The following is an 11,223-nucleotide window of genomic DNA, read 5'->3' on the forward strand; positions in this document are numbered from 1 at the left end:
AAATTTTAGGAAATTTGAACACAAATATTTTTATTAACTGCGAAATTTATTTTGAAAATAAAAACGAGATTAGTCTCACACCAAAAAATAAAAATAACCTAAACTATTGAAACACAGAATGTTATAACAAATATTAATTAGTAATAATGACAAAATAAATTTTAACATATCCCACAAGCGGGTTGGGACGAACATATCTTCCAACAGACAAAGAAAAATCCTAACACCCCATGTGAAAATAGGACTAGGTTGCGACGCATACATACATATATATATATATATATATATATATATATATATATATATATATATATATATATATATATATATATATATATATATATATATATGTATATATATATATATATATAATGTTTTTTTAAACTATAATTAATTAATCATGCAAATATTTAATAAGTTTTAATAATATATTTAATTAAATAAATTGAATTAATTATTGTTTTACCTATTAAATAAATTAATAATTAAAATTTAGTTTATAAATATTTATATTTAAAATATATCACTTACATAACACAATAATATAATTTATTTTATTTTCATTTTAATAAATTAATAGACTGTAGGACTGCTTATTTTGTTTTTCTATTAAATTATATATTAGTAAATTATATATTAATTATATATTAATTATATATTAGAATAATCAAATGAAATAACATTGATAATTGTGCTGCTTGTGTTAGTTGTGTTGGTTGAACCGAGTTGGCTGAGTTATGTTTTTGTCTGAGTTAGTCGAGTTAACTTGTATACAAGGCAACTAAAAACCATGGACGAGCTGTAGAAGAAAGAAGTTGAGTTTATGCATATAGAAGAGATGTGCACCTCTCGAAAAAGGCAGTAGGAGGACGTTGCAGCCTCATTTTGTTGGAGAAGTGACAAAGGAGAGGATCGAAACCAAAGGATCTTGCTCAGGCGCCCAAATTCAACCAATACACGCCTTTGAACGCTCAAAGAGCTAGAATTATAGAAGAAGCGTTAAGCACTGACCTCCTTCCCCCTCTCAAGAAGAAGCCAACCCTTACAATAAGAAACATTATTTGTATCATCATAACCTCAAGCACACAATTGAGGAATGCTCCACACTTTGAGACAAGATAGAAGAGCTCATCCAGGAAGGGCACCTGCAGAAGTATGTTAAGTCAGAACGTGTTGGAAGAAGCCCTCCGAAGAGAAGAAGCCTCGATCGAATCCCAAGGTGCGATGAACATCAATCGGTGTCGGAGTGGTTAACGTTGCAATGGTGAATTATAGCATCTGAGTTGAAGTATTTGTCGGAGTACGTTCTGCGTTTTTCTTTGGCCAACCCTACATTTGTGTTCTGTGTCTTGTGCTTTGAGGTTGTGGCGGTTGAACGAGAAAGCTGAAAGGCATTGGTGCAGTAGATGAGTTTAGGTTTGAGGGAGAGTGAAAGGAGGAATGAGGATGATACCTTCCAAAGTTTGATATTAAAAATTGTCAGAAAAATAATAGTAAAAATAAAAATATTCTTTTTCTCTCTAAGTCGAAGAGAGAGAAAGAGTTGGGTTTGCGTCGTGTATAGAGGAGAGAAAAGAAAATGCATACTATGTTGCCACATCTCCACATGGTTAACTCTTCATGAGAAGATCTGTAATCGAAGCATTTGTACATTCAGAGATATTGTAGCACATAGAGAAGCAGACTCACAGGACAAAAGAGAGATAAGACAAGAAAACACCGAAAGAAAAGAAAAGTATATTTCACTTATGTGTTTGTGTATCGTACCAGTACAAAAGGGGATATGAGTATTTATATATAAGACGAGAGAACCTAACTAAATAGAAGTAACCAAAGGAACTAAAAGAACTAAAAGCAGTTATACATTTATTGTATTATGACAACTCCCCTCAAGCTTCACATAGATGTTGATGGTGCTAAGCTTGGAGTTGATGTTGTGAAAGGTGGAAGGAGGAAGAGGCTTGGTCAGGATATCAGCAAGTTGTAGTGTAGTGTGTATAGGAAGGAGCTTGATAGTGCCTTCTTGAACCTTTTCCCGAATGAGATGGCAGTCAATTTTGATATTCTTCGTACGTTCGTGAAAAACTTGGTTGGTGGCAATTTTAATGGTAGACATGTTATCATAGTAGATAGTGGTAGGTTGGGAGGGCAAGTCCAATGGTTGATTTGCAGGAATTAGAGCATCCATCCCAGTCTGAATCATGGTAAGCTTTCAAAGTAAGATTGTTAGTTGTAGTTAGAAGTATACCTTAACCAAGAGTTTGCTTTATATAATGCAGGATTCTGAAAGCAGCTTGATGGTGGAGATTGGTGGGGACAACGACGTATTGGCTTAGACGATGGACAACATAGGTTATATCCGGGCGAGTGTTGGTGAGGTAAATAAGTCTTCCGATCATGCGTCTAAACGCAGTGGGATCTTCAAGAGGATCGCCTTCAGAAGATATTTTGGAAGAGAAATGGAGTGCTGACAGGTGTTGCATCAAGCATCCCAGTTTCGGTGAGAAGGACCAAGGCATATTTTTGTTGTTATAGAAGGATGCCTTCTTTGCTTCTAGCAAACTCGAAACCTAGAAAGTAAGACATATTACCAATTCTTTATTTTAAATTTATCATTGAGCATGGTAGTAATTGTATCAATATCATGAATGTTGTTGCCAATAAGTATGATATCATCAACATAAACAAGCATTATAGTGATATTATCCCCATTATGTTTGGTAAAGAGAGAGTGGTCACCAGATGTTTGTGAAAAATTGTGAGAGAGAAGAAAAAAGGATAACTTGGCAATACCACTACCTGCTAGCATGTTTCAATCTATAGAGGGATTTGTGAAGAAGACAACCCTGGTTTTTACCTGGGGCAGTGATCCCTGGTGGCAGCTGCATATAAACTTCTTCACTTAAATCACCATGCAAGAAGGCATTGTTGACATCCAATTATCGTAGATGCCACTTTTGAGTCGATGTTAAAGATAGAATAAAACGAACACTAGTTAGTTTAACTATATGGGGAAAGTGTCAGAGTAATTACCCTCCATTTAAGTGTAACCCTTGGCAACTAAGTAAGCTTTGAATTTGTCTATGGTCCAACCAAATTTTTGCTTTGTTTTGTACATCCATTTGCATCATATGGCCTTCTTGTTGGGGGAAGGTTGGTGATGGTCCTGGTGTGGTTGTGTTCAAGAGTAGTAATTTCTTCCTGCATAGCTTGTCGCCAATGAGCATGTTGTAGGGCCTCTTGTAATCTTGGGGATCAACAAGACTCTCTAGAGAAAAAAATGAAGGATTTATATGCAGGTGATAATTTTTCAAAAGTAAAAACACTATCAATAGGGTATTTAGTGTTAGTGGTGCTATAAGAAGATATCTGAAAATCTTTTAAGTAGGCAGGGTGTTTTCTAAATCTAGTGGTTCGTCTAATAGTGTGATATTCATTTTTTGCATTATCCTAGACATGGTCATCAAGAATGGGCAAATTATAAGCTAGAACAATAAGGTGAATGTGATCATCATCTTCATAAACAAATTGAGTATTGTGTATAGGCAGAGAAAAGGGGAGGTCAGTAGCATCATTATGAGTGGTATCAGAAAATTCAGATTCAATAAAAATAACATTGCGAGAAATTTGAATATCATGGGTAGTGAGATCATAAGTAATGTACCCTTTTGTAGTGGGATGTATATCAAGAAATAGGCTAGGCTTGGATGGGGGATCAAGTTTCTTCCTATTGGCTTGAAGGGTGCTAACATAGCAAAGACAACCACAAACTTTTAATCTAGAAAAGTCAAAATCTTTCTGATATAACATGTCATGTGGTGAGCTATTATTGAGAAAAGGGGTAGGCATAAAGTTAATAAGTAGAGTAACATAGTTAAGGGCATAGGTCCAGAAAAGAATGGGGTTTTGGAACAAAAAAGCAAAGCTCTAGTTACATTTAAAAGATGTTGATGTTTCCTCTCAACTATACCATTTTGTTGAGGAGTTTCAATTCAAGATGTTTGATGAATAATTGCTTCTGAATTGAATAAATCTGTCATAGCAAAGTCACTACCATTATCAGACCTAATGGTCTTGATGCTGACTTTGAATTGGTTTTTAACATATGAAATGAAATGAACAATATGTTGGCGAGTTTCATATTTGCTTTTCATTAAGTGAATCCAAGTGTATCTAGTATAATCATCCACTATGGTTAGAAAATATCTCTAAGAATGCAGTGAAGGATTGGAACAAGGTCCCCAAATATCAATGTGAATAAGATCAAAAGCATTTAAGGTATGAGAGGTACTATGAGGAAAGGGTAGCCTTTTCTGTTTAGCAGTATGACATGCATTACAATTATTAGTTCTTGAGTCTATGTAGCTGTACTTCTGTCTTAAAATTTCTAATATGCTATCAGATAAATGGCCTAGGCGATTGTGCCAAATATTTTTACATGTCGATCTAGATATATGATGCTTTTATGCAGAATGAGCAAATCTTTATGTGGTTTGGATAGGGCCGCGAAAGATGTACAGTCCTCCATGTATCTCAACTGAATCAATCTTGTTGTTTGTTGTCAAATCCTAAAAGAAACATGTTGAGTTAGTGAGTATAATACGTAAATGATTGTGTGCAACCAACTTGGATATAGAAATGATGTTATAACAGAAATCTGGAATAAAAATAACATCTTTGAGAAGAATTTGTTCACTGATTTTAACAATTTCTTTATGAGTGGTTGTGGTTTTCATGCCATTAAGAAGGTTAATAGTTACAGGAGTGATCATTTCATGAGAATACAAGTGGGTAAGAGAGGAGGCAACATGATCTGTTACACCAGAATCCAAGATCCAAGAGATAATAACTTGGTCTTCATGTGAATTAAGGTTAAAAGTAGATGTACCTGAATTAATAGAGTTAGAGATCATGGAACTGATTTTGCTAGTTGGTATTGCTCCTGTATCATTAGGATGTTTGATAAGGGCCATGAGGGTTCGGTATTGTTGTTGTATCAAATGAACTTCTGGATTAAGGGCCTCCCCAGGGTCATCATTTTTTGGTCAGAAGGGTCTTGCCATTATGAAATTTATGGCCAAGAAGAAACCCATGTTTCTTGCAGCAGACGTTGATGGTGTGACAAGTTTTACCAGAATAGGATCAAGTCTTTCTTCCAGTAGAATTCTTGTTAGTGGGGAAGTCATGTTTCTTGAAGCAAACTAAATATGTGTGGCCATTCTTGCCACAATAAGAACAAAGAGAGTTACTTATAGTGACAACGCTTTTTATTTCTAATCCAATGAGAAAGGTATTATTCATGACCTGCCTTTCTTGTTGCATGACATATGAAAAAAATTTCGAAATAGGAGGCATAGGGTCCATTAACACAACATGGGACTGGATATTACCATATTGTTTGTGCAAACCACAGAGGAACTGTAAGACCCGATCCTCTTGCTTTTTTTGTGCGAGAATGGAAACCAATTTGCAGGAGCATCTAACCTCACAAGAGCAAATTGGTTCAGGACGAAAGCTCTCAAGCTCATCCCATATAACTCGAAGCTTGGTGAAAAACGCGTAAGACCCCTTGAAAGAATCTTGATTTCAGATCATTCTAAATGGCTTGGGTATTATCCATCCAAAGAATGCTATGGCAGATGTCTGGAGAAACAGAATGAACCAATCATGAGATCACTATATTATTGCATCTTTTCCAGGCACCGTAAATGTTATCTTCCTTTTGCGGCTGTACAACGGTTCCATCAACAAACTGAACTTTGTTCTTGGCGCTTAAGGCAATGAACATAGATTTGCTCCAGGCATGATATTTGGTAGATTCAAGGAGAGAGGAAACAAGTGGGACAACAGAGCTTTCGCTGGGATGGAGGTAGAGAAAGCTAGAGTATTGGGCATGGTCGTCGGTCATTGTGCAAGAAACATGTGAAAGAGTGAACAAAGAAGGCAGAAAGAAGATCAAGAAAAAGAAAGAAAAGAAGGGAAAGAAAGGGTCAGAGTGGCGCAACAGAGCTTTTCGTTTCAAACGAAGAGCTCTTATACCATCATGAGAAGATTTGCAATCGGAGCATCTATATATTCATAGATATTGTAGCACATAGAGTAGTAGACTCACAGGGCAAAAGAGAGAGAAGAAAGAGAAACCACCTTGAGAAAAGAAAAGTAAATTTCACTTATATGTATGTGTATCGTATCAGTACAAAAGGGGAGAGGAGTATTTATATAGAAGAGGAAAGAACAAAACTAAAGAAGAGTAACCAAAGGAACTAAAGGCAGTTATACATTTATTGTATTCTGACAACTTTGTTTCTATAAAATTAACGGAATGAACTTGATTGATGCACATTATACAATCTGGGAACGGATTGGACACTTTTTTAAGAGTGAGGACGAAGTTGACACACACCAATAAAAATGGGACAAACTAAGCAATTAGACCATTTTAATGATTATTAGTTTAATCTTTGTTTTTTGTGTGATTTCATCCAAGTGGTGCATTATAATTTTTATTAGTATATAAAAACAAATATTTTATTAGAATTTAAATAATGAGAGTAAAGAGACATTTAAAATATTTTTAAATTTGATTATTTGTTATCTTTTTGTAATTTTTTAAAAATACTTTTAAATTTTATGAACTTTGTTTCATTAACTTTGTAAATTTAATAAATATTTTGGTTTCATATATACAATTTTATTTGGTACTATAATTTGAAATGTGTACAATTATAATTTATTTCTAAATATTTGATAGATATTGAAGAAACGAAAATACATTCTTTTGATATTGAATATTTGATAAAATACTTTTCATTTACAAGAATTTTTTAACAATTTATAAAAATTAATTAATTGATATTAAAATTGTTGAATATAGTGAAATTGTTGAATATAATGAAAATTATGTATAAAATTAATCTCTCTTGTGTTGAATATGCATATAGGGTACTCTATTTATAATAGGAGAAATATGGGCTAAAACCAAAATTCAAATGAGGAATGATAACAAACTAGTCGAAGATAAAAGATAAAGATAAAATAATGATAATATATCTAGCACTTCCCATCAAGTTTGTCCATACAAATCGTATGTAATTACTAATATAATCAATAAAAACTTAGTGAAAATATTTGTTTTTACACTCTAGTGATACCAAATTGTTAATGATTTACGAAGACAATATAGAAGACAAAATATCAACCTAGTAGACTCCCCCTAAGAAACAAATATGGGAGGTTGCTCCATGTAAATTTCTTCTTGCAAATCATTGTTGAGGGATGCATTGTTGACATCCAGTGGATAAAGAGATTATTGTTGAAGAGCCACCACAACTATAAATAAACTAACAAAAGCCATATTTGCCAAAGGAAAAAAAACATATATGGACGATTCAAACACAATTGTGACAAAATGGAAGTCAAAAGAGACAACAACGGAAGAAGCTATGGATGAACAAGAGAGAGAAACCTTAAAAATCCAAGATCTTCCAATCAAGGCAACTGAAAAAGGAAAAGGAGCGACCTTGACGCTTAGAATAGTTACCTGAGAGGAGATGAAACGTATGATCACGCACGAGGAACCTGAAAGAGGAAAAAGAGTGAAATTGACACTATGAATCACTACCTAAGAGGAGACGAGATATGTCACCACACACAACGAAAAATGGAGTAGGTCTACAACTTCAAAAGACACTGAAAGCGCATAGGAGCTCCAATAAAAACTGTTTGATGATCGGTCGAAATTGAAACTTCGATCGTGACAATGGTAGACAATGGCGATAGGCGAGCCGACAACAATAGATAGTGTTACCACAAGTAGCGACGAGTGTAGTTGCAGAAGCAACAAAAATAAATTTCTCAAAAAAACCTTAAGCTCTATATACTATGTTGAATATAGTGAAAATTATGTATAAAATTAATCTCTCTTATGTTGAATATACATAAGTACTCTATTTAGAATAAAAAAAATATAAATTAAATCTAAAATATAAATAAAAATAATAAAAAACTAGCTAAAAATAAAAAATAAATATAAGATAAAAATAATATAACTAACAAAAATAATAAAAAATATGAATGTAAATATGAGTGTATATCGTTACTTTAAAAGAAAAGAAATAAGAAAAACAAATTCATATCCATTAGATTTAAGTATAGGAATAAAATGAATTTTTTTTTAGAAACATACATAAGATAGAGAAACACGTCTCTCGTCCTCTTGTTACCACTACTCATAACTAATTTGTACTTTCATTTTCAACAAATTTACAAATATCTTTTATGAACAACTGATAATCAAATATATATAACCTTCAATTTTCGAAGAACTTATAGCTACATATAAACAATTTAAAATACAAGAATCTGGAAAAAAGAAAGTTTCTCTTAAATAACTAAGACTAAAACTCTTTTGGATATAATGATAGACCGTGAATTGAATGAAAAAAAAAATACAAGTTTAAACTATTAAATCCGTTCATAAAGTGAGAAATTAATATATAACAGTCAGAAGACTTAAATCTTTTACTTCTTTATCAAATTCTATTGCATAAATCCCAATAGAAATGTATAAATAAAAATCATTAACCTTCCATTTCCAACTAAGTGCCTCTGATCTAAACAACCGACTTCATTTAAGCCCTAGAAGGGATATACTATATATTATTTATTATTATTATTTTCTTTAAATAGATTTTATAAATAGTGCTAATCTAAATTAAGAACTTTATAGCTATTTAGTGTTATTTAACAATTTATTTAAAATAATAGTTATGGAAATACATTAATCAGTGTGTGTGTATATATATATATATTGTCTGAAATAATGTTTTGTAAACTATTTTCTTAAAAAGAATAACCAAATAGTTATATTTTCTGAACTGAAAATTACAAGAATATAGGTCTTACTTTTTCCAATTTAAATACAAGAAGATAAAAAGACATAAAATAAGACATAATGACATTAAAATTATAAAAGTAAACAAATTGAACATTACAACATTGCAGAATGACAAACATTACTGTCTTTTAGTTTTGTTTGTACTACCAACCCAGATGGTTTTCCTCATCGCTGGAAGGATAATAACTTGTGCTCTCAGCTTCTATTTCATTTGGCTCAGGTGTGGTTGCATCACTGTCAACACTGACACACCCAATTCCTGCTGCCACAGTCTCTAGCAGTTCAAATGGAAGAAGTGGACACTTTTCCTTAAGATGCTTGAAACCATCAGATTTCAGCACAGCTACAATCAGAGAAATCACATCACAATCAAATGATTTTGTCAAACAACAACCAACTAAGCAAGAACACTCACCATTAAGGTTTTCTGCTGAAAATTGCAGACATATGAACTTCAATTCAGTGGCATCATAACAATCAGAAATAACCAGAATTTGAGCAACAGAATCTATAGATATATGTTTGCAAAGTACAGATTCACACATCAACTTTAGCCTTGGTAAATCGTACTTGTGTGCAGCAGCCAGCAACTTCGATACATACCATTCTGAGATAGAAGCCAAGGATGAAGACATTGACAAATGGAGTTCTTCATCTTCTATAAGAGTATCTTTATAAATAAAGTGCAGTAATGCCTTGACACAAGAGTAAAATTAGATAACCAAACCAAACCAAACCAATGATATATATGATATGATATGCAACACACTGAATAAAACATCACTCTATTGCATCATGGAAAATACAAAATGAATAACATGGTACCTTGAAAACCTTAGGCTCCATCTCATTGACAAGTATCTCTCTATCAACCTTGTCAGTTCCACAGAAAAACTGAGATTTAAACACACTTGACCGAGTCGCCAATACAATCTTATGCGCATAAAACTTGTTTCCTCCGACACAAAACGTAACATCAGATGATTGCTCATCTTCAAACAGCATCCCAAAACTTGTTGAAATGGTAGATTCGGGAACTTCTATAGTCATGGAATTATCTCGGGTGGTAGGCAAAACCCCAACAGTGCAATTTACTTGTAGACAGTCATCTATGAGATACATTGAGTGTTCAAGGTGAAAGCGTTTGTAAAAACGTTTAATCCCCCTAAAACACACAACAAACACAACATCATAATACAACATCATAAGAAAAAACAGATAAATGAAAACTGTTAAAACAGCAATAGATGAAACAAACCACATTTCCCCCTTGGATAAAGTGTGAGGCTCAGTCCCTAGAGTGTCATTAAAGTGACCAAGGACAAAGTGTTCCCCTTGCCCTCTTTGGTCATGCATGGCGAATTCAAACATCGCTCGAACATCATTAGCATTGGAAACGAGCACAACGAAAACCGAGACATAAACTGTGGCGTGTTCTCGGGTGTCTACACCGTCAGGGTAGAAGTATATAGCCCACTCATACCCTCCAACATTGAACGTCTCACTTGCAATAAATTTTCCCACTCCGATTCCCTTCACCAGTGAATAACCTTTCACCTTGAACTCATGTGAACCCTTTACCATTACTGTAACTGATTCTGAACTTGTGGAGTTTTTCTTCTTAGGAGTCATTTTCTAGCTTTAGGTAGCTGGATCTGTGTTTCTGCTATAATGGAGATTATAATTTTGGATTTTTGCTCACCTTCCTTTACAAGCTTCGCATAAATACTCTTTCAGTTCCATTTCTATTTTTTATTTAATTATCATCTTCCAAATTCAAGAAAACATTAATTACTTGTTGTCATTATACTTTATCATTCATTTAATATTTAATTAGTTAATGTATATATATTTATTGTGATGGAGAAACCAAACACAAAACATGGGAAACTTAATAAATATTTTACTAAAATCAAAAAAATAATTTATTATTACAATTCTTGAACTCTGCACCAGAACACCTATAAGAAACGGATAGTCTATCAATAACTAGTAACGTTCTCAGAAAAATAATTAATAAATAAAAGAAATTAATATTTTCCATGTAAAAAATTAATTAATTTAACGTTTCTTTTTTCTTTTCTTTTTTTTTAAATTTATATGATAGCTGTTTTTGTCATATTATATTCATTCACGTTGTCCCAGTTTATATGCATTAATATTTTACAACTTATTTATATTTAACATTTTACTATTTGTTTTCTAATTATAACGACATTTTAAAAATATCATTCACTGATTCATTGGAAAAATGTATTTTCAGTTGCTCTCTTTCTTGAGTACGTCAAGTTCAAGAAAGTTCAAATCTAATTAACACCTTAAAAAGA

General features: G+C 32.8%; 1 protein-coding gene across 1 annotated transcript; it reads right to left on the reverse strand.

Moving 5' to 3' along the window:
- Window positions 1-9,038: 9,038 nt before the first annotated feature.
- On the reverse strand, window positions 9,039-10,557 carry LOC108327522 (BTB/POZ and MATH domain-containing protein 4). Its single transcript, XM_052872605.1, has 4 exons — window positions 10,155-10,557; window positions 9,722-10,061; window positions 9,312-9,591; window positions 9,039-9,239 (listed from the first exon to the last, which is right to left on the reverse strand). Exons 1-4 carry the CDS (start codon window positions 10,526-10,528, stop codon window positions 9,040-9,042), a joined length of 1,194 nt encoding a protein of 397 aa, XP_052728565.1. The 5' UTR covers window positions 10,529-10,557; the 3' UTR covers window position 9,039.
- Window positions 10,558-11,223: the final 666 nt, after the last annotated feature.

The sequence above is a fragment of the Vigna angularis genome, chromosome 2, assembly GCF_016808095.1.
Source record: "Vigna angularis cultivar LongXiaoDou No.4 chromosome 2, ASM1680809v1, whole genome shotgun sequence".
NCBI lineage: Eukaryota > Viridiplantae > Streptophyta > Magnoliopsida > Fabales > Fabaceae > Vigna > Vigna angularis.